This window comes from Silene latifolia, chromosome 7, assembly GCF_048544455.1.
Source record: "Silene latifolia isolate original U9 population chromosome 7, ASM4854445v1, whole genome shotgun sequence".
NCBI lineage: Eukaryota > Viridiplantae > Streptophyta > Magnoliopsida > Caryophyllales > Caryophyllaceae > Silene > Silene latifolia.
In genome coordinates this window covers 15489763-15512257 of record NC_133532.1, presented here as the reverse complement: position 1 = coordinate 15512257, position 22495 = coordinate 15489763, and the positions used below count along the sequence as shown (strand labels likewise).

At 40.9% G+C, this 22495-nt stretch overlaps 1 protein-coding gene across 1 annotated transcript in view; it reads right to left on the bottom strand.

The window, feature by feature from the left end:
* LOC141589775 (aspartyl protease family protein 1-like) overlaps window positions 1–20417 on the bottom strand; it is a 65337-nt gene extending 44920 nt beyond the window's left edge. The window contains 5 exon segments of the mRNA XM_074410399.1: window positions 18743–18841; window positions 18925–19050; window positions 19052–19149; window positions 19871–20009; window positions 20122–20417. Coding sequence (XP_074266500.1) covers window positions 18743–18841; window positions 18925–19050; window positions 19052–19149; window positions 19871–20009; window positions 20122–20417 — 758 coding nt within the window.
* Window positions 20418–22495: the final 2078 nt, after the last annotated feature.

The following is a 22495-nucleotide window of genomic DNA, read 5'->3' as shown; positions in this document are numbered from 1 at the left end:
TTTAGAATAATGACGACGAAGGTTATATATCTTAATCGCATAATTAACAAAACCCGAGAAAACTCCCAGTAAAACCGGCTACTCGATCGAGTACCCAAGGTACTCGATCGAGTATCCCAGCTACTCGATCGAGTACCCAACAGGTCAGAAACTTTTCTAAAACGCAACTTACCCTTACTCGACAGAGTAAGGCCTACTCGATAGAGTACCCCAAGACTTATAAATACGGAGTATTACACTCAATCCTCAGAAATGCACATTCGGGGTAACATCTGGCAAACTCCTGGGATACGTTGTTAGCTAACGAGGTATAGAAATAGATCCTTCCAAAATCAAAGCTCTGATCGAAATGCCACAACCTCAAACAGAAAAAGAAGTCAGAGGATTCCTGGGAAAAGTGCAGTATATAAGTCGATTCATATCAAAACTTACGATGATTTGCGAGCCTATCTTCAAGAAACTCAAGAAAACAGACCACACCATGTGGGATGATGATTGTAAAAAGGCATTCGACCGAATCAAAGAGATATTGGCTAAACCACCAGTGCTCATGCCACCACAACGAGATCAACCTCTTGGTTTATATCTCACAGTAACTGAAACAGCCATGGGTGCCATGCTGGCTCAAACTGTAGGAAGTGAAGAAAGAGCTATCTACTATCTTATTAAGAAGTTCCTGGAATACGAGTGCAAATACTCACAACTCGAAAAGACATGCCTCGCTCTTGTGTGGGCAACGAAGAAGCTACGCCATTACATGCTTAGCTACTCCGTCAAAATATACTCCAAAATGGATCCGGTCAAATACCTCTTCGAGAAACCCGTCCTCAACGGACGTCTAGCAAGATGGACCCTGATGCTCTCAGAATTCGACCTCAAATACGTACCACTGAAAGTTATAAAAGGTCGCACCGTCGCCGATTTTTTCGCAGAAAATCCTATCAATGACGCACAAACAATAGATACTTGGTCATTTCCAGACGAGGATATACTCCAAACTGATGTAGACTCCTGGGACCTGTACTTTGATGGAGCATCGAACTTAAGAGGATTCGGAATAGGAGTGTTGCTCATTTCTCCTGAAGGCGAGCATACACCAATTGCTGTCAAACTCGACTTCGAGGTGACAAACAATGCCGCAGAGTACGAAGCTTGTCTCATTGGACTACAAGCGGCAGTGAGCTTAGGCATTAAAAACCTCCGAGTACATGGGGATTCATCACTGATCATCAATCAAGTTACAGGATCTTGGAAAATCCGAAGTGAGAGCCTCGCACCTTATCAGGCTAGAATAGACCAAGTCGCTCAATTCTTTGATCACATAACCTACCTACACCTATCTCGGGAGGAAAATCAATTTGCAGACGCTCTTGCGAAACTTGCATCTTTGATCAATATGCCAGATCACATGGTGGAAATGCCTTTGTGCATCGAACGACGGTCAGAGCCGGCTTATGTCCACCAAATCACCGATGAAGAAGAGATCGCACAGGAACCCTTGTTCCAAGCAATCCTGAATTTTAAGCTTAATGGTACCTATCCACCGGATATGGACAAGAGGGGACAACGTGCTATACGCCTACTAGCTTCCCAATACGTTCTCATGCAAGGAGAATTATACAAAAGAACACCCCTTGGTGTAGTCCTACGTTGCCTTGATCATTCACAGGCACGAAAGGTGATGGAAGAAGTCCACGATGGAGAATGCGGTCCTCACATGAGTGGGCCCATGATGACAAAGAAAATCACACGTTTGGGATATTATTGGACCACAATGGAATCCGATTGCATCAAATACGTAAGACATTGCCACAATTGCCAAATCTTCGGGAATGTACAACATGTCCCTCCTTCATTACTCTATACAATGACATCCCCTTGGCCATTTTCTGCATGGGGAATTTACATAATCGGGAAGATAACCCCAGCCGGAACAGGAGGTCACTGTTTCATTCTAGTAGCAATTGACTATTTCACCAAATGGGTAGAAGCGGCTTCCTATACTGGTCTTACGGCTAAAAATGTGGCAAAGTTCATACAAAACAACATCATCTGTCGATATGGTTGCCCGCATGAGATCATTAGTGATAACGGATCACATTTCCAAGCTGAGGCCGAGCAATTGCTAGCCAAATACAAGATTAAGCATCACCACTCTTCGCCATATAGACCACAGACTAACGGCGCGGTAGAGGCGGCAAACAAGAATGTTGTCACGATTCTCAAGAAAATGATTGACAACTATAGAGATTGGCCAAGCAAGATACCCTTTGCTTTATGGGGGTATCGTACATCTGTCAGGACGCCCACTGGGGCTACTCCTTTCTATTTGACCTACGGCATGGAAGCTGTACAACCAGTCGAGCTAGAAATACCATCCTTGCGTATTTTACTCGAAAGTCAAATCCCAGAAGCCGATTGGAAGAGGGATAGATATGAAGAACTCATCCTCCTAGATGAACATAGGCTACGCGCCTTGCATAATGTCCAAACATATCAAGCACGTATCAAACGAGCTTTCAACAAAAGGTTAGGCCAAGGAACATCAAAGAAGGAGACTTAGTGCTCAAATCGGTTAGAGCTCTTCTACCTGTTGACCCACGGGGAAAATTCAAACCTAATTGGGCCGGACCATTTCTAATCAAATCCATACTCCCAAGGGGTGCGGTTAGAATAACAGACCTAGATGGGAATGAGTTTTCAAACCCAACAAACCTTGATCAACTGAAACGGTACTATGCCTAGAATAGGAACAAAAACGCGCCTCACGTGACCCCACGTGTCGCTCTTGTGGCACTAAATAAACGGCCCCTGGCCAAGCTGAAATAAGTTAATGTCACTGTGCTCTTGCATTTTGACAAATTCGTCATCCTCGTATCATCAAATAAACTAATATGCACCTTCAGAGTAAGCAAAAGCTCATGCTTATTTTCTACGTTCATTACAAGCTCTTGCTTAGAACAATTATTCTTTTACATTTACTCGAACTACGCGCAAGGGTTTGATTTCATTTTTTTAAGTGAATACGTAGGCAATCCTTCACGGGATTCAACCCACCATATCTAAAATGTAAATAGAAGGACATTTGCATTGCATTTGAAATTCGACAAGAATAATAAATAGAAAATCACAAACGGTTTCATAATCATTTAACCTTTTTTATTATTCATTTTATAATAATAATAGTAAGCTACATAATAAAAATAGAATAGGCTAAGATTCTAAAAACCCCACCTTTTTTATTACAATAATAATAATAATAATAATCAAATAATAAATAAGGACTCGGGCTATTCCTCTATCTTCCCCTTGCCCTTGTCATTCTTATCATATTTCTTGTCACGACCTCGAGCCGGACGCTCTTGCGCCACTTCAGACCTAATCACCAGCGGTCTTTCTCGAGGCCTAGCTTTTCCATTCTTGCCAATCACCATTTCCGCGATAGGAGTAGTCTTTGGTTTCTTCGAAGGATGAACAACTTGAAACCCGGCTTCTTCTTCTCCCTCTGTCAGATGCTTCTCTTTCTCTTTCTCTACCTCGCGCACCTTGTAGTCAATGGGCTCGCGCTTCCTCAACTTCTCGCGCTCTTCCGGAGTAGTAGCCTTTCTCCATCTCAGATAAGAATTCGACACCCACAAGGCATTGGCGGAGAAACTCAAGAACCACATGTTTCTTTGGGCCCATTTAATGGCCCACTCTCTCCGGCTCTCTGTAGTAAGCACCATAGCAGTCTGCGGGACGGTGTCAAGCCTCTGGATCGTCTGTTTCAGCCCGACTTGTCTTATCAGCCTTTCCGGAAAGATGCACACCATAAACTCCAATCCAGGAATGCGCACGGACCTAGTGGGATCCAAAGAAGACACTCCAGTGACGGACTTGAGGTGACACCACGGTACGACCCACCTAATCAACGGGCCATCGTCGCTCTTCAGCTTGTTCTTCCAATAATCACAGACCCGAGTAAAGTCCACCATATACAACCTCGTCCTCATCGCAATCGAGCGGGCATGATAGGAAAGCGCATGAACTGGGGGCTCGATCAATCGGAGCCGTTCCATAAGCCAAACCTACCAAAAGCGGGTATTAGACATCAAAAAAAAAAAAAAAAAAAAAAAAAAAAAAAAAAAAAAAAAAAGAGAAAAAGAAAAAAAAAAAAACGAAAAAAAAAAAGAAAAAAAAGAGAAAAGATGTCTTTTACCTGCAAAATGACGGGACTCCCCAAATACGGTAGATCGCGGTTGGATTTCCTATTATCCAAGCCCAGAATAATCTCTTCTAAGCATAAGCAAGGCGGGCTCTGCGCGCACTCCATCTGCTCAACAAGGCCCAAAAGACGGGGATCACCTCTCAAGTCTTCATCAACATGCCCTTGGAAGATATACACGTGCAACAAGCAAAAGTCAAATGCCCTCCGCCTAGCAACATGAGAAACGGTGGGGTCGGCCCTGTTGATGAATCGATCTATGAAGTCCAACATTCTCACACCCTTTGAGGTGAGGTAACTAGGCGGTCCACCTCAAGTCTAGTCAATCCAAGCAAATCTCTAAATTTTCTCTTATACCCTTGCGAAGTAGAAGGAATGACGGGCAAGTGTTCGGGATCCCATCCACCAATAGCAGCAATTTCTTCAGGAAAGGGGCAGATATCACCTCCAGGGAACGCAAAAACATGGAAATTCGGGTCCCAATAGTCAAGGCAAGCATCCAAGAAAGGTTTAACAACCTTGATGAGTTTTAAACTCAACAAAGACCCAAAATTATAAGCACCCATATCATGCTTCTCCATATTCGAAAATTCGTTGGTCCATTCCTTCAAGCGGATCTCCAAAGTATTCATGATGAAAAATTTCTTTTGAGAATTTTATGTAAATAGACGAAGAAGAGACGGAAGAATTATGTGAATAAAAGCTCCATCCGCGCTTCTATTTATACTAATTTCTGTTTCCAAAATCCGTCGAACAGACGGCTTGGGAACAGGGCGCGACTCTTTGCCTCTTCAAAGGGACGCAGCTCATGCTGCGCCTCTTCCTCAGCTTCACTTCTGTGATGTTCCGCGTTGGATATTTCCTAATTCCATGGCGAATAATTTCCTATTCCTACGGGTTATTATTTTTGGTAAATACGAGTGGATTACCATGTTTCAGGTTCCCTAATTTCGCGGGCACGCATTTCAAGGCGACATGGACATTTTCGCCATTTTACCACACGTGCACATTTTTCATTTTAGGAAATAAATTTCATTTTCTTTTTTTAGGAAATAATTCCAATCCATCATTTTAGGAAATAATTTTTAATCTCAACATGTATATATTAATTTTTAATTTCTTAATTTCATTTCTACATTTCTAACTTATAGATTTCCTTTTTTTTCTTTTTTTTAGGGGGTAACCCTCCCTACCGTCCGGTCATTTCCGGCAAAATTTTTGCATTTTTGCATTCTTTTGAGTCACTCGTTTTGCGCTAATTAAGGCCATATGTATATATAAATGTATGCTTTGCGTGTTTCTATATAAATTTCGGCAGCATGACGGCGTAAACCGTCATCTACCAAACCTGTTCGAAACTAACCTGCATGTACAAGCAACACAACCCAGCAGCAAAGGCACTCAGGCCGTCGTATATACACCAAACGAAGGAAATGTACAAACTGGGGGCTCGAGCCCCAAACAAAGTCCAAAAATGTTCAAAATCAATGTCCAAATGTACAAAATACGACAAAAAAAAACTACACAAAACTACTGCTGGGCGCCCTCCAACTCTACCACTCTCGCCGCAAGAACGACGATCTCGGCGTCCCGAACCTCGAGCTCCCTTAACAAGCGATCTGTCTCCTCTCGAGACTGGGTCAACTCTCGCTCCAGCTCGCGGTCACCCTGTAAACAATAAATTGGCTCATGTCAATCGATTCAAGCAAAATCGAAAAATCAAAAATAAAAAAGGAACTAGGCGTAAGGTTCATACCTGACGACCTCGACCGCCGACAAGTGCCTCGACGGCAGTAGCTCGCAGTCGGTTGGCCACCCTCCACAACGCCACGAACCGAGACGGCGCGACCTGTATTTTCAAAAAAAATTCTCAACAATTGAACAAAATCAAATGTGTTCTTACACAAAAGTTATACAAGTTAGAGGCTCACCCTCCGAATCAGATGCTGCCAATCGTCCAGGCCAGCATCCGTCACAGCTACGTCGAAGTCACGCAGCTCGGAGATCGTCGTCCTCCCGGTCGCATCAGTGTACTCGAGGGTCTCGGGGTACTCTGGGGGCTCGATGCCCGCCGCCTCGACCTCTTGCAAAGACAAATGGTTCTCATTAATCGATGATCTTTCATCATAATTCTCAAAATCAAATCAAGAGGAAGAATAAAAGATGCTCACCACTACCGCCGATCGCCAACCTCCCGTAAAGGAACGCCGAGTAGTCCTCGCCAGGAAGAAGGAGGGCGTCACCACTGGCACCAGCCAAGTCCGCCTCCCTCTCAGCCTCCGAAGGCTCCCTAAACATCGTCCTGGGAGGATCGACGGGAACCGTCAACACGTCCCGAGAGCACTGACGAGCCAAGCGCTCGCCCAAGTACCACACAGGACCCATCGACGTCCTCAACAGCAGTCGGCTCGGGCTCCTGGGCCGAAGGACCTCAACCACGAAAGGAGGCGCTCCAGCGTACTCCGCCCAAGGTCAGGCACCCACTGTGACAAGATAAAACAAGGATCATTCCTACGATCAATTAAAAGCAAATATAAGAAGCACGAGTGAATATAAGTGAGATGCTCACGCTGTCCAGCTGAAGAGCGTTCACATCCCGCCGGTAGACGTTGTGAGAAGAACGCTTGCTCTTCGTCCGACACATCACCCAATCCCTCACCACGGGATAGGCTCTCTCCAGCGGCTCCGTCCTCTTGGGCGCGAAGCCCGGGAAGTAGGAGTACACCCACGCCTGTAAAGCAAAATAATCAATAACGATCTTTCGTGATTTGATAAAGAAAGGAATTAATTTTGGTCTAAAGGAAGGTTCATACCTCCAAGAAGAGTCCGGGCCGACAGCAAGACCAGGAGAAGTCCCTTCTCCATCAACTCCGGACGAACCATGGCCCTCATGAAGCGGATGAAGACCGCGAAACCAGCAGATGACCCGGTCCCAACGCCCTAGGGAACTCGGTCGAAAGGAAGGGAAGAAGCTTCGTCGACAGACCTCTCGCCCTTGTCTCGAGGTAAATCGAAGACGAAACCACGAGCCAGCAAAACGAGCCCTCTGCTCACCAGACAGGAGGAGGAGCCGTCTCCCTCCCGTCAATCGTCACCAGCGCCGGGGTCTTCCCCGCAAAGTAGTCTCGAACGTAGGAACTGGGTATCAAACCCGGCACTGTAACAGCCTTCGGCGACAAGTTTCAGCCGATCAATCTCCTCGTCTCGGCCGAATCCGCCCTCATGGCAGTCTCCGACCACTCCACCTCCTCGGTCCCGCACGGCAGACCAGAAATCACGCCGTAGTCCTCCAGAGTGACTCCCACCTCACCGAAAGGCATGTAAAACGTGGAAGTCGTATCCCAGAATCGGTCCAAGAAAGCGCGGACCAGGCTAAGGTTAGCCCGCAACTTCCTCTTCGCGATGTCCCTCTAGACCTGAACCAAAGGACCGAACGCTCCACGCTCGATCATGGCCCTCTCCTCCGCCGACAGCCGCTCGTAGTGCTCCATCGCTGTCGTGTAACCCGAGAACGACCTGATGTTCCCGGCCTCCTATTGTGATTTGAAACAAAAGCTATCTTTAGTTTTGAATGAAATTTGAAAGAAATTTGAACAAATGAATGAAAGAGGATGGTTAATGAGTAGTGAATTCCTATTTACCAAGCTCTTCACCGTCCTGTAGGACAGGTGACCCTCTGCAGCCCACACCAGGTGCCTGCTCTCCCAAGTCTCAGCCCACGCAGGAGCTTATCTCAGCTGACGGCCTCCTCATGGACCCCGTCCCCAGCAGCCATCACCGCAGCGGTGAAGGCCTGCTCTAAAGCCTCCTCGACAGTAGCAACGTCTATCTCCATGGGAGCTCTCCCAGAAGTAGAAGCCTCATCACCTGCAACGTTAAAGCAAATTTAGGCCGCGTCACGTGACGACAAGCCTTGGTTAAGGGATTTTCGAGCCTTAGGAAGCCCTGAAACCGCTCTTTTCTTGCCATCCTTGGCCATATTCCCATCTACCCGACCACTCATGTGGTAATTTGGGTCAAGTCAAGCCTAACTTGAAGCCTAGTCCCGGGTTCGAGTCAAAATTTCGGCAGCATTTCGTTATAACGGTGATTATGCCCTAGAAAAGTGTCCTGAAAAAGCTGTCACAAATCAAAATTTCGAGATGGTAGAAAGTTTACCCATCATTCAAGGATCCCAAATATCGAGTTTCATCGCAAATGGGCAATCCTAAGGCTATTTTCGAAGCAATTTACGGTTTAGCTGTAAAACCGTCTCAAATTTCACTCAAAGGCTCAAAACTTAACAAAAATCCAAGACAAATACATGGTTATGTTCCTAATACTACCTACTATCCATTTCTAATGTCAATTCGACAAAGCAAATGCGTTTGGGGGAAAAGCCCCAAAATTTCGATCAAATGGGTCATAAACCCTAGATTTTTCGGCTCAAAATTGGACAAATATAGACGATTAATGCAAGAATGAGACACATACCTCGATTAGTCATGATTAATGCAAGCTTTTGGATCAAACCTTGGCGGAAATGGTGAAGATTTGAGAGAGAAATTGTGTGATTTGTGTTTCGAGCAAATGAATATAAACCTCTGATTCATCGCGTTTTTACGCAGAAAAATCACTTTGGGGAATAGACGCAGCAGGCGCTGCGCCTCTTCCAAGAGACGCAACTCTTGCTGCGCCTCTTCCTTGTGTTCCCTCCATACTGATTTTCAAAAATTCGTTATGAATTCGTTATTTGTGGGCCCATCTTTGGTGCGCCTCTTCCCCGATGCTATTTTATTCTTTTGGTCCGTTTGACGATTTTCTTTCGTTCCGGCCCGCATTTCCAAGACCTTTTGCTTGTCGCAACGAGCATTTATTCCTTCACAGAATTCGACACACTTTCATTATGTCTCCAGCGAGAGTAAGCGGATATACTTCCCTCTCATGACAAGAAGAATAATTCCCAATCATGTCTCCAGCGAGAGTAAGCGGACGTACTGTCCCTCTCAAGACGTGAGGATTAACATCTACCCAAGCAGATTTCCCCTCAGCAGTTCCCGCCTGTGTCCTGCTACTCGCAATTATTTCTCGAAGACTACCCAAGCGCTTTTTCCCAAAGAGCTCCCGCCCGTGTCCTGCTACTCACAATATTTCGTGTTTCCCATGCGAGTTCGACAAGGAGTCGTTCTCCCGTTTCCCAAACCAATAGAGTTCCTATACCCAAACTTTAGCTATCCTTTAAAGTTGAACTTATATTTGGCCTCCTTCCCGTTGATGCTTTCCTTTAGGGCCCCACACCCTAGCACCTATCCTTATGTATCTTTTAGGTCTCACCCTTAGCTCCTACGCTCAACCTTAGCTCCTACGCACCTCCGGAAGCATCTCGAGAAGAAGTCTCAGGTATGATCTCTTCTTATGGCTGGCGAGCCTCCTTACGTAGTCTAATGGACTTTAAACGACCCTCCCCGATAGTCGACAGACTCTAAAATGTTCCCGACGACAGGTCCTTGGCTCGACCCTTGAGCGCCTCGCGTCGCCATAGTCGTCAGGTTGTAATCTTCGATTGACCCGATGGCTATACTTTGACTTTCGCCTTGTCCAAGCCTCAGTCAAAGTGGGGGCTCTGTAGATACCTCATTTCTGCACCTCCCGCAAACCACCCGGTGATGATTGGGCCGCATGTTTGGTACGCGGAACGACTTGTGACAATTCGTAAGATTATCGTCAAGTGATTGCTCAAATATTAATGTCTACCTCTTAGTTGTCATCTACGTGCCGATACGGTCGTTTTGACAGATAATTAGAGTACATTCGAGTCCGGGGGCCTAAAACCGTCTCCATTTTCTCGATAACCATTAATCCCGAGTCGAATGTTCGAATGTTCCTGGATATTTCTATTCCATATTTCATAAATTTTATCTTTTAGTAAACAATTTCCCGTAATATTCACATAAGATATTAAGGAAAACCGAATTATTTCCGTCCTACCATAACTCAAACACGGAAATCTTTCTTCCGAGAGGAAACCCCTTGGGAACAGACGCAGCAGTCTTTGCGCCTCTTCCAAGAGACGCATGGGCTGCCGCGCCTCTTCCCGGCCCTTTCTGCGTATTTCTCGTATCTTTTTCATATCTTTCCGAGATTCACTTCCAAAGAGTCTCCGAAACCCTAATTCCTTCACGTGATTAGTATAAATAGGAGCCTTCGCTCCTTATATTTTTCACGCGAGTGTCCGCCCTTCTCTTCTCCCTTTGCATTCTAGACTTTGTTCTTACTTTTTGGCGTCTACGTGCTTGAACTTTCGACCACGTAAGCTCGGATTCTTCTGAGTACCAGCCTCCCCGTTTGCATGACCGACCAATTTGACCAACTACACATCAATCAACTTAATTAACTTAATCGTTTTCCTCTTACGAGGGCACTTTCTTTGCATTCGCGTCGAGCATCACTAATCGATATCTTAGTCCTTCTCGTTTCGTCAACATGTAAGTCTGAGGGTGTAAAAATCTCTTTTATTTATTGTATTTGTTTATTGTAATCATCAATGTAAGATTTATGTCGAAAATATCATTAAAACCGATTTCTAAAACCATGCTTTAAAACCTCCTTTTGCGGATTTCCAGTAGATAACCGTCGAGAAAGGACGCAGCAACTGCTGCGCCTCTTCGAAGGAGCGCAGTTCCTGCTGCGCCTCTTCGTGAGGCTGCCGCAGTTCCTGCTTCCTTTCTTCTTCGTTCGTCCTCTGTTATTCGTCAAAGTTCTTTTATTTGTTTCGTTTGTTTGTTAATTCTTCGCCATGATAGCATATAATTCACATGTATATTATTATTCATCATCTTTAATATGTTTTAATCATCACAAATTCGACTTAAATCCCAAATAATCCAATATTTGCGGGTTTTCGTCATTAAATTCAATTCCGGGTTATAGAGATTCAATTCATCAATATTGGGTTTCTGGAATTCGTCTTTGTTATAGTTTTCATCTGTTATTTGTCATATTCATCGCATATTCGTCATTAATCCATCGTGTCTAACCTACTTAATTGAATTAATTTGTTTGGTTTGTTAATATTTTTCACTCCTGTAATTAATCCATCCTATGTTAATTCCATTTTATTCATGTTTTACTGTTTTCATGACCCATTCGTATGTTAAATAACCTACTAATCACTTCCGTCCGAGTAAATAATACCAATTGATCATTAAATCACCAATTAACATTAACGGCTTGCAATTACGGCTTCACGGCCAGAACTGAGCCAAGGAACAGACGCAGCGTCTGCTGCGCCTATTCCAAAGGACGCAGCTCTGCTGCGCTTTGTTCTGGCCGAAGTTCGTCCCTGAACTCCGTTTCTGCCTTGATGTAGCATAATTAGTTTACATATTAACTAACTATTAACCGTAATATCACGCTAATTCCTGTTCGTTAATTTATTTGATCCTTTCTTTCATTCTTTTATTCTTTTTTTCTCAAATCATCCGTTTTAAAGGTATTTTCGACATAAATCGCCTATTCCATTGTAATTGTTGTAATTTTCATTATTGTAATTTATATTTATTGTATTTCTTTTATTGTTTGTATGCATTCGCATATAATTGAACCATAAATCCTACTTTGACATTAATTGTATGCTAATTAACTGTCAGCCGATTTAGTATTAATTTCTCACATGTTAGGATTAAAACTTGGATGTTGCATTGCATGCATATAGCCGACGATATATCAAGTACGAATAACTTCCCTAATAATTAGTAGAGGCCGCTATCGAGGCGGGCGGGATTAGGTGTTCGATCAAAAGAGTTTCCTAATACGTACCCTCACCCCTTACTCCAGATATCTGTGAACACCCGTGTTCATTGGCATCCACGAGAGTCATTCTAGACATAGAATACTAAGGGTAACGATTGCTTAGTGTTCATGTCACTACTTTGTGTCTTGACATGACACGAGGTATTCGAACGGTTCCAATTTCCCATAAAAATTGGTGGCGACTCCATACAAAAATGCAAACGCTTGTTTCTCTTTTCCTCCCAAGCGCCCCCGTGGGCGGCCCGCTGTCCACAATACGGTTTTAGCTCCTTCCATCCCCGTTTCCTCTATGATGTTCATCGCATATTTCTTTTGATTCAAGAACAACCCATTTGCACCATGTGCTACCTCTATGCCCAAGAAGTACTTGAGCCTTCCCAAGTATTTGATTCCAAAGCTCTTATCCAAGAATCCTTTGAATTTTGTGCAAGCTTCTCGATCATTACTAACCACTATCATGTCGTCTACATACACGAGAACTCCTATGAATACCCTATTTCGATTGAAAGTAAACAAGGAGTAGTCCGCTAACGACTGAACAAAACCGCAACTCTTCAACGAAGTGGTCAGTTTGGCAAACCAGTTTCTGCAAGCCTGTTTCAACCCATAAATCGATTTCAAAAGCTTTCATACCTTGTTTTCTCCCGTCCTCTCATAGCCTTGTAGAATCTTCATATAAACTTCCTCCTCGAGATCTCCATGTAGAAAGGCGTTGTTGACATCTAATTGTTCAATAAACCAACCTTTGATTACGGCCACTGCTAGCATACATCTCACACTTGTCATCTTTGCTACAGGCGCGTAGGTCTCATGAAAATCGATCCCCTCCACTTGAGTGAATTCTTGTGCTACGAGTCTTGCCTTGTACCGTTCCACTGTTCCGTCGGCTTTATACTTTATCTTGTATACCCACTTACAACCAATGGGTTTCTTCCCTTCCGGTAGTGTCACCACCTTCCACGTCCCATTTTTTTCAAGGGCTTCAATCTCCTTGCTCATGGCTTCTCTCCATTTCGAATTCTTTGCAGCCTGAGAATAATGACTGGGCTCACGATTGTCATCAATCGTGGCTAAGAACTCTTTGTGTGATTGACTATAACAATTTGTATCAACATAATTGACTAGAGGATAACGCGTACCTGACCGTGAGGATGAATTTTGGACGTGATGAGCATTCGAATTTGAGGTAATTATTCTTATCGATTTGCAATAATAATCCTTTTTCCATGCCGGTTCGAATTTTTCCCGTGCTCCACGACCCATTCTTTCCTCACCCGTGTTTGTACCCGTCTGTTCCTCTATCAAATCACCAATATGCACGCTATTTTCAACACCTCCAAGCTCATGATTTCCTGCATTTCCCGTACCATTCCCAACAATTTCTTCTGTTTCATTGCTATGTTCATGCACCTGTTCCACATCTTCCCTTGCTTCACTATTCATGTCAACGTGACCAGGGGAATAATGTTCCCAATTATCTTGATCCAAAGTGCGTCCTATTTGTGACCCAGGGACATCATCCGTGACCGAGTATGGATAGACATGTTCATAAAAAATAACATCTCGTGACACGAAAACCCGCTTTTCCTTTAAGTCATATACCTTCCAACCCTTCTTACTATGGGGATACCCGATGAAAATGCACCGCTTCCCACGTTCCCCAAATTTATCACGTTGTTTGTCTTTGTTATGGACATAGCATAGACATCCTAGAACTTTTAAATTATCAAACGTGGGCTTTCTTTTATGCAATATTTCATAGGGTGTTTTACCATTTAGTAAGGGTGTAGGTGTTCTATTTATAAGATATGCAGCCGTGAGTACGCATTCACCCCAAAATTGGATAGGTAAACTCCCTTGAAATCGCAATGCCCTTGCTTTTTCAAGGATGTGACGGTGTTTCCTTTCTACCCGACCATTCTGTTGGGGTGTGTCGACATTGCTTGTTTGAAACAAAATACCATTCTCTTCATAATAGTGTTGCATGGACCCAGACAATAATTCTGTTCCATTATCACTTTGAATGACTTTGACACACGTTTCAAACTGAACTTTTACCATTTGACAAAAAAATTTCATTAGGTCTCCTGCTTCACTTTTCTCTTTCATGAGGTAAACCCATACTCCCCGGCTATGGTCATCAACAATAGTCAAAAAATAATGGGCTCGAGTCAAACTAGCTACACTGTATTTTCCCCATATATCACAATGAATAAGACCAAACAATTTATCACACCTTTTATTATTGAGCTTAAATGAAGTGCGAGACTGTTTGGCTCTACAACACAAATCACAAAAATCGTCTGAAAACCAACGCAAATTATGTCCAACTAAAGAAGAAAATTGGGAAAAAATACTCGTAGAAGGATGTCCTAGTCGTTTATGCCATAGACGACTATCCTTTGGTGCCATGACCCTACCTGCAACTTCTGTCTCTTTCGACTTGAAATAATAAACCCCTTTCCAATGCTCACCCCGTCCAATCTCCATCCTCGTAGTCCGGTCCTGCATTTCACAATAATCCGAATGAAATGTTATTATACAATTATTTTCGCGTATTATTTGTTGGACGGAAATTAAATTACAAGTGAGCTTAGGTACAAACAAAACATCTTTCAATATAAAATTAGGACCCAATTGAACTTCTCCATGAATGCTTGCTTCGATTTCTCTCCCATCCGGCAAACTTACTGATGACGGAGTATCGACCCACGAATTCATCAACAAGTCACGCTTTCCTGTCATATGGTGAGACGCACCACTGTCTATCATCCATTCAACATCAATGGTTAATTTCATACCTTTTAATTTTTCGTTTCCATCAGGACTCGCCCCCAACAATGATCGAATCCTTTCAATTTCTTCATCTGTAAAAGGAACGTTCTTGCCTGATGGTTCTCCTTGTCGTGCACCTGTTGCTGCTGTCATGGCGCTCGCCTGGTGTGTGTTCTCACTCTGTCCTCGTCCTCTGCCCCTGCCACGACTGCCATTTCCTCGACCAGTCCCATATCGTCTTCGTCCTCTCCCCCTTTCACGTGCCTTCACCACTTCGTAACCATGCTTATCGTATCAATTTTCCTTCTTATGATAGTACTTCTTGCAATGAGTGCACCGGGGTGGCTCTTCTTCGGTTTCTGGTTCTGGAATGTGTCCCTTTCTTCCATAGGATGCCTGGCAGTCATCGCAGCCTCATCTCGTTCTTCCTTTACTTTGGTAAGGGAAGCATGTCTCTCTTCTCTCAAAATCAGGGCATAAGCACGAGTCAAACTCGCTATGGGATCCTCCATCAGTAGGTTAGTTCTCACTTGTCCATATAATTTTGAATCTAAACCCATTAAAAACTGATGTACCTTCTCCTCTTCTCGTTCTTTTGCTATTGTCATGGCTACACCACAAGTACAATCTTTGATCTTGCTATAATTTGCCAATTGTCCCAGATAGTCTTCAATCTCGTATAGTATTCTACTACCGAGTCTCTTCCTTGTTTGCATTCGTTCAACTCGCTCTTCAACTGATGAACCCTAGGTGCGTTGCCCGCCGAGTACCTATCACGCAATTCATCCCAAATTTCTTTGATGGACTGCAAAAAGGAGATGCTCGGATGAAGCTTCGGTTCAATGACATTCCGAAGCCACGCGCGCAACATAACATTACACTGTCGCCATGCTACTAACTCTAGGCTGTCCTCTTCACCATTGCACTCGGGTTTTTTGACTTTTCCTTCAAGAAACACCAATTTGTTCTTAGCATCCAATCCATTCTTCACCGCCTCTGCCCACATCTCGTAGTTGTCACCATTGAAAATAATTTGTGTGACATTGAGATTAGGATTGTCGGACGGATGAAGATAGAGAGGTGAATTCATGGGAATGGTCTTTGGACCACCTCCTGTTTTTCCGCCATCACCAGGCATGATGAGGTCGCTGGATTTCTGGATTTTCGTTTTGATTAATTTTTTTTTTTTTTTTTTTTTGTGATTAGATCGTAAACCTATGTATATATACAGTACAAGGCATATACAAACCTATGTATATATACAGTACAAGGCAAAAGATACAATCTAACTATTCCTAAGTTAGCTCATATTAACAAGGTAACAAAATAATTTACTTCCCTAAAGCTAAGGATCACTACAACCGAGTAAGATCAAGGAATATATTCTAACTAGTATTGGTGCCCGGCTTCGGCAGGGCTACCTTTACTTACCATTAATTTTTTTTAATTAAATAAAATTACTTAAAGTTGCATAATACATAAATTTATCATTAATATATTTTTCTATGACATGTCCTAAAATTACGATGAAATAATTTTTGAGACAAATTCACTACTCCCGCTATTAATATTTTACTCTTATTAATGAAACAATAGTAATAACATTTCACTACTTGCCCGTAATCATTGTTACTTTAACTACTTCCGCCGTAGTTATTGTTACTGTCACCACTGCCAGATTAATATTGATAATTTCATTACTCCCCCCGTACTTATTATTACTGTCACTACTGCCGCATTAATATTGATAATTTCATTACTCGCGTCGTAATTATTGTTACTTTCACTATTGCCGCATTAATATTGATTATTTCACTACTCCCGTTGTTTCTACCACTTTCACTAATCTCGCTGATAATATTGTTACTTTTACTATTCAAATGAGTGATTACTATCATATAACTATATCCAATGCACCTTCAAAAAAAAAAACTATATCCAATGTTACTACAATTATTTTCTTTACTGACGAAATTACTTTCACTACTTAGGCATGCAATTTTAAGAGGATTATATATTTATATAAATATATTACATATATGCATTAAATCAAATCGAAAGAATTATGCAATATTATATATTATGGAATCTAACTTGAATTATTTATAACCCACTTATATTATATTCTTGTATGTTAAATAATTAACATCTCTATACATCTAATAAACTATAAAGTTTAATAAAATTGCATAGATTTTAAGTTTAATATATAATTTTATGATGATAATTATTAATACCATAAGTGTGCATGTTTATACTAATTAATTATTTTACTTGAAATTGACCTTCTTAATTAATTATTTTATTTTAAGGAAATTGACCAAGTTTTAGTCTCTTACAAATGTTTAGGAAAATTACCAAGCTTCTATATAATTTAATTTTAACCCAAACTATACAATATTTGCATTGAGATCCCTTAATCGGGTCCATCACACGGTGCTAGTGATTTAAAACTATATAGTATAATTAATTTGTATCTTTCTGATTACTATCATATAACTATATCCAATGCACCTTCCAAAAAAAAAAACTATATCCAATGTTACTACAATTATTTTCTTTACTGACGAAATTACTTTCACTACTTAGGCATGCAATTTTAAGAGGGTTATATATTTATATAAATATATTACATATATGCATTAAATCAAATCGAAAGAATTATGCAATCAATACTATATATTAATTCCAGAAACCAAGGGACTTCAATGTAATTAAAGAAATATATACAAATTAATTATACTCTATAGTTTTAAATCGATAGCACCGTGTGATGGACCTGATAAAGGGACCTCAATGTAAAAATTATATAGTTTTAGTTAAAAGTATAATATAAAGATGCCTTGATGAAGAATATTTATGGAAATTACATTAAATTAAGGTAATTAAATTTAGAAAACACAAGAATATAGTGATTTTCCTTAAAATTAACATGCCCCACTTATGGAATTAATTAGTATCATCAAAGAATTATACATTAAATTAAATGTAGTAAAAGTAATAGTACCAGCAACGAGATTAATAAAATTAACGGTATTAATATGGGAGTAGTGACAGTTATAATAATGATAGTGGGAGTAGTGAAAGTAACTACGAATGTAGTGAAAGCAACAGTGCTAACAATGAGAAAAATTATGAACAATTAAATAACCAATCGACTCAAGGAAATATTTTATTTATTTAAATATAGGCCGGATAAAATTAACGAGAATAATGAATTTAAAATAAAAAAAATAGAGGAATTAGTAAAAGAAACAATAGTAACCGCGGGACTAGTGAACGTAATGATATTAAGAAAGAATGTCGTGAAAGTAATAATATTAATAGCGGGGTAGTGAACGTGTCTCATAATTTGAAAATAAATTTTACATTTCAAGATATGCCGTAGAAAAATATATTACAAATAGTAAAGGTGTGAGTTAGACAACTCCAACATAGTTTATTTCATTGAAAATAAAATTTAACGGTAAATAGAGGTAACCCGGGCGAAGCCGGGCACCAAACCTAGTATTATATATTATGGAATCTAACTTGAATTATTTATAACCCACTTATATTATATTCTTGTATGTTAAATAATTAACATCTCTATACATCTAATAAACTATAAAGTTTAATAAAATTGCATAGATTTTAAGTTTAATATATAATTTTATGATGATAATTATTAATACCATAAGTGTGCATGTTTATACTAATTAATTATTTTACTTGAAATTGACCTTCTTAATTAATTATTTTATTTTAAGGAAATTGACCAAGTTTTAGTCTCTTACAAATGTTTAGGAAAATTACCAAGCTTCTATATAATTTAATTTTAATCCAAACTATATAATATTTGTATTGAGATCCCTTAATCGGGTCCATCACACGGTGCTAGTGATTTAAAACTATATAGTATAATTAATTTGTATCTTTCTTTAATTACATTGAAGTCACTTGGTTTCTGGAATTAATATATAGTATTGATATGCTAGGACGCTAGGCATGGAAACTACATCCATAGAAAGTCCGAATAGGCCATTTGGAGCTCCAGCTTCCAAGAAATGACCTGTTTGAATAACACCGCAAATCGCATGGAATGAAATATTCGATGTCCGACACTTAAACAGAATAGTTGAACATATGATTCAGTGAAATGAATGTATGCTTACCCAAAAGGGATCGTGACATCAATTGGTTGGGAAGCAGCATTATCAGTTGTGAGATGCAATAAATCTTGGACGACGTAACCAGAGGATGATGTGTTTGCTGAGAGATACTCAACTCTGGAGGGACAATAACTCTCAAGGCAAACAGCTACGTTCACGAGCGGGCTCTTTAAAGCATGAAAGCCGTGTGCCGATTGATGAAGTACTCAAGTCAGTATATGTTGAACTCTATTGTCCGAAATTTCAATAAGAAAAATCGCATTCGGTGGTGGAGCGAGGAGGGGCTAGCGGGGCGGCCACCCCACCGACATTTGAAAATTTCGAAATTTTTAGTTAAAATTTTCTGATTTTTTAGAGGTTGCCTTATGCTATAACCTCTGTGTCCACGCTGAAATTTTACGCCCCCGCTGGTTTTAAATCCTGGCTCTGCCACTGATCGCATTGAAATTTTCAAGCAATTCAGAGATGAACCCAATACGCTAACATAATGTACATATGTTTCTAGTAAATTTGCGAGATTAAGAAGTATAATTTTCATTTTTAATGGAGCTTAACTGAATCAAGTAAAATGGTTACTAAGTTAGTCCCTGCAATTATGCAAATGATCATCACCATGGTTCAGCCGAATTTAGCCTTTTTACGCGTTGGTTGAATCAACTCATGGGTAATGGTCCTCAAGGGTGGAGTCTATTGGTTAAAACTTGGGTGAAATTCCCAGGAGACTCTGGTTCAATCCTACCCAAGAGCAAAAATCTTGTGGACCATTCTTGGCCTGAGTCCATGCCTAATAGACTTCGAGCCTGTCACCCTCAGGTGGCTTACCTGGTATACGTGGTTTGCAGGTTATCACGTACACCCGAGGGTTTACCCAACTCATGGGTAATGACCGCGTTTTTGTCAGAATAGCAGAAGTTGAAAAAATAGCATGAAATGCATAACATAGGTATACCTCTGTCTGACTGAACTCATAGCTCCGAACACAGTTAGACGAACAGTCGCATGGTAACCAGAAAAGGCCACTGCCAGTGTCAAGTGCCACAAGATACCAGGATGCTGGTGTTCCGATTGATACATTTGCGTAATACAAACTGAACCACAACACAAGACATATAAAAAACGACAGTATTAATTACTCGCAAAATACTATTCGATAAAAGATTTGAAAGAAATGTTGAGAAATGCCGAGAGTTTTGAACATACAATCCCAGTTCAGGGATGGAAAGAGTAGCATTTCCTGTAGCAAATGTAAGGGGAGTTTTATGATCAGTTTGTCCTGCTAATCTTCGGCCATGAAAGCGATCACGATGCACCATAGCATCATAATACTCCATTGTACCCATTTCAGGAAACTCATTGGTAACACCAAACATTGACTTGACAGGATCAGAAAACCGATGGTGGATATCGAACCCGACTCCATTAACACCTTCACAACTCTGCCACCTCCAAACACATACTATTAACAACACAACATATCCATAAATTGTTGAAGTCATGACTTAGATTTATTTGAAATAAAAGTAGAAAAATGTATTAACAAAATAAAGTCTACAAACATTTTGATTTAGAGAGATGAATCTAGTCATATAGAATTAGTTTAGTTTGATTATGTTGATTAAGTCATATAATCTTCAATTATGACTGAATTGATCATGATTAGTTCATATGACGATATGGACTTCAGTCCTACTACGAAGCAAACGATGACTTGAGTCCTAATATGACTACGAGTCCTAATATTACTACTAGCTAGCTATTGAGACGGAATAGAAGTCTCTTAGATGTCGAGTTAGTAATTTCTATCAACAATAGGGATTTATGTTATAGTTTATTATATTTCTCGACAATCCTATTTGTATCAAACTAGCTACGATGTACACCTATATAAGGTGATCGATTATTGATGAAATAAGACATACAAAATTATCCGACTACCTATGTTTAACATGGTATCAGACACCAAGCTCCAAATCCAATAATACAATTTTTTTTCCCTGAATCATGGCTACAGGAGACGGTTCTCTAATACCGCCTCCACCACCTCCACCCTCACCACCAAATCCAACCGCCTCACCCTTTCATCTTGGCAGTCAAGATAATCCCGGAAATGTGATTACCAATGTTCAATTACGAGGTGAGAATTATGATGAATGGGCTCGCTCAATTCGTCTTGCTCTCAAAGCACGACGGAAATTTGGTTTCATTGATGGCACAATTGCCAAACCTACAACCAATCTTGACGATTGGCATACTGTTCATTCCATGATTGTCTCCTGGATTATGAATACTATTGAACCTTCTCTTCGCAGTACTATTTCTTATTATGAAGATGCCGTCCTTTTATGGAAAGATCATCAGGATCGATTTTGCGTTGTCAACGGTATTCGTGTTCAACAGTTGGAAACTGCATTAGCCGGCTGCAAACAGAGTAAAACAGAGACTGTTGCACACTACTTCGGTCCTCGACCATTGGACTTCTGCTCTTCGCGTTGTACGATACCTTAAGGGCTGTCCTGGACAAGGCATTTTTCTTCCGAAACAAAATACATTGCAGCTCCGTGGTTGGTGCGACTCCGATCACGCTACTTGCCCTCTTACTCGTCGCTCTTTAACTGGCTGGTTTATTCAGCTCGGTTCATCTCCTATCTCTTGGAAAACGAAGAAACAACCAACTATTGCTCTCTCTTCGTCTGAAGCCGAGTATCGCTCTCTCGCCGCTCTTACACGTGAACTCATTTGGCTCCAAGCCTTGTCGAGTGATTTGGGTGTTACTCATAACAATGGTATGGCGGTCTATTGTGATAATCAATCCGCTCTTCATATTGCTAAAAATCAAGTTTTTCATGAACGAACCAAGCACATTGAAATCGACTGTCATTTCGTGCGCGCTGCCATCAAAAACGGTCTGATCCGACCGTCTTATGTGCCTACTACTACTCAGTTAGCGGACATTTTTACTAAAGCCTTGGGTAAGGCTCAATTCTTGACTCTCTTGTCCAAGTTGGGCATTCGAAATCTCTACGCCCCACTTGAGGGGGGGTATGACGATATGGACTTCAGTCCTACTACGAAGCAAACGATGACTTGAGTCCTAATATGACTACGAGTCCTAATATTACTACTAGCTAGCTATTGAGACGGAATAGAAGTCTCTTAGATGTCGAGTTAGTAATTTCTATCAACAATAGGGATTTATGTTATAGTTTATTATATTTCTCGACAATCCTATTTGTATCAAACTAGCTACGATGTACACCTATATAAGGTGATCGATTATTGATGAAATAAGACATACAAAATTATCCGACTACCTACGTTTAACAGTTCATGACAGGTTTTGCAAGCAAGTTATTATAATATCATACAATAATGTTAAGGTCAAAGTCTAATGGGTAATTAAGAAATATTTATGAGTATTGTTTTTTGTTGCTTATAGGGAATGATTACTTGCATTAGTTTCATTGAATTTTCCATAATTAGATATTATTAATACTTTCATCGTTTCAATCATTTATTTTAACTCTGATTAAAATTCAGTGATGAAGTGAAAAATGGAAAATCTGAAATTTGAAGT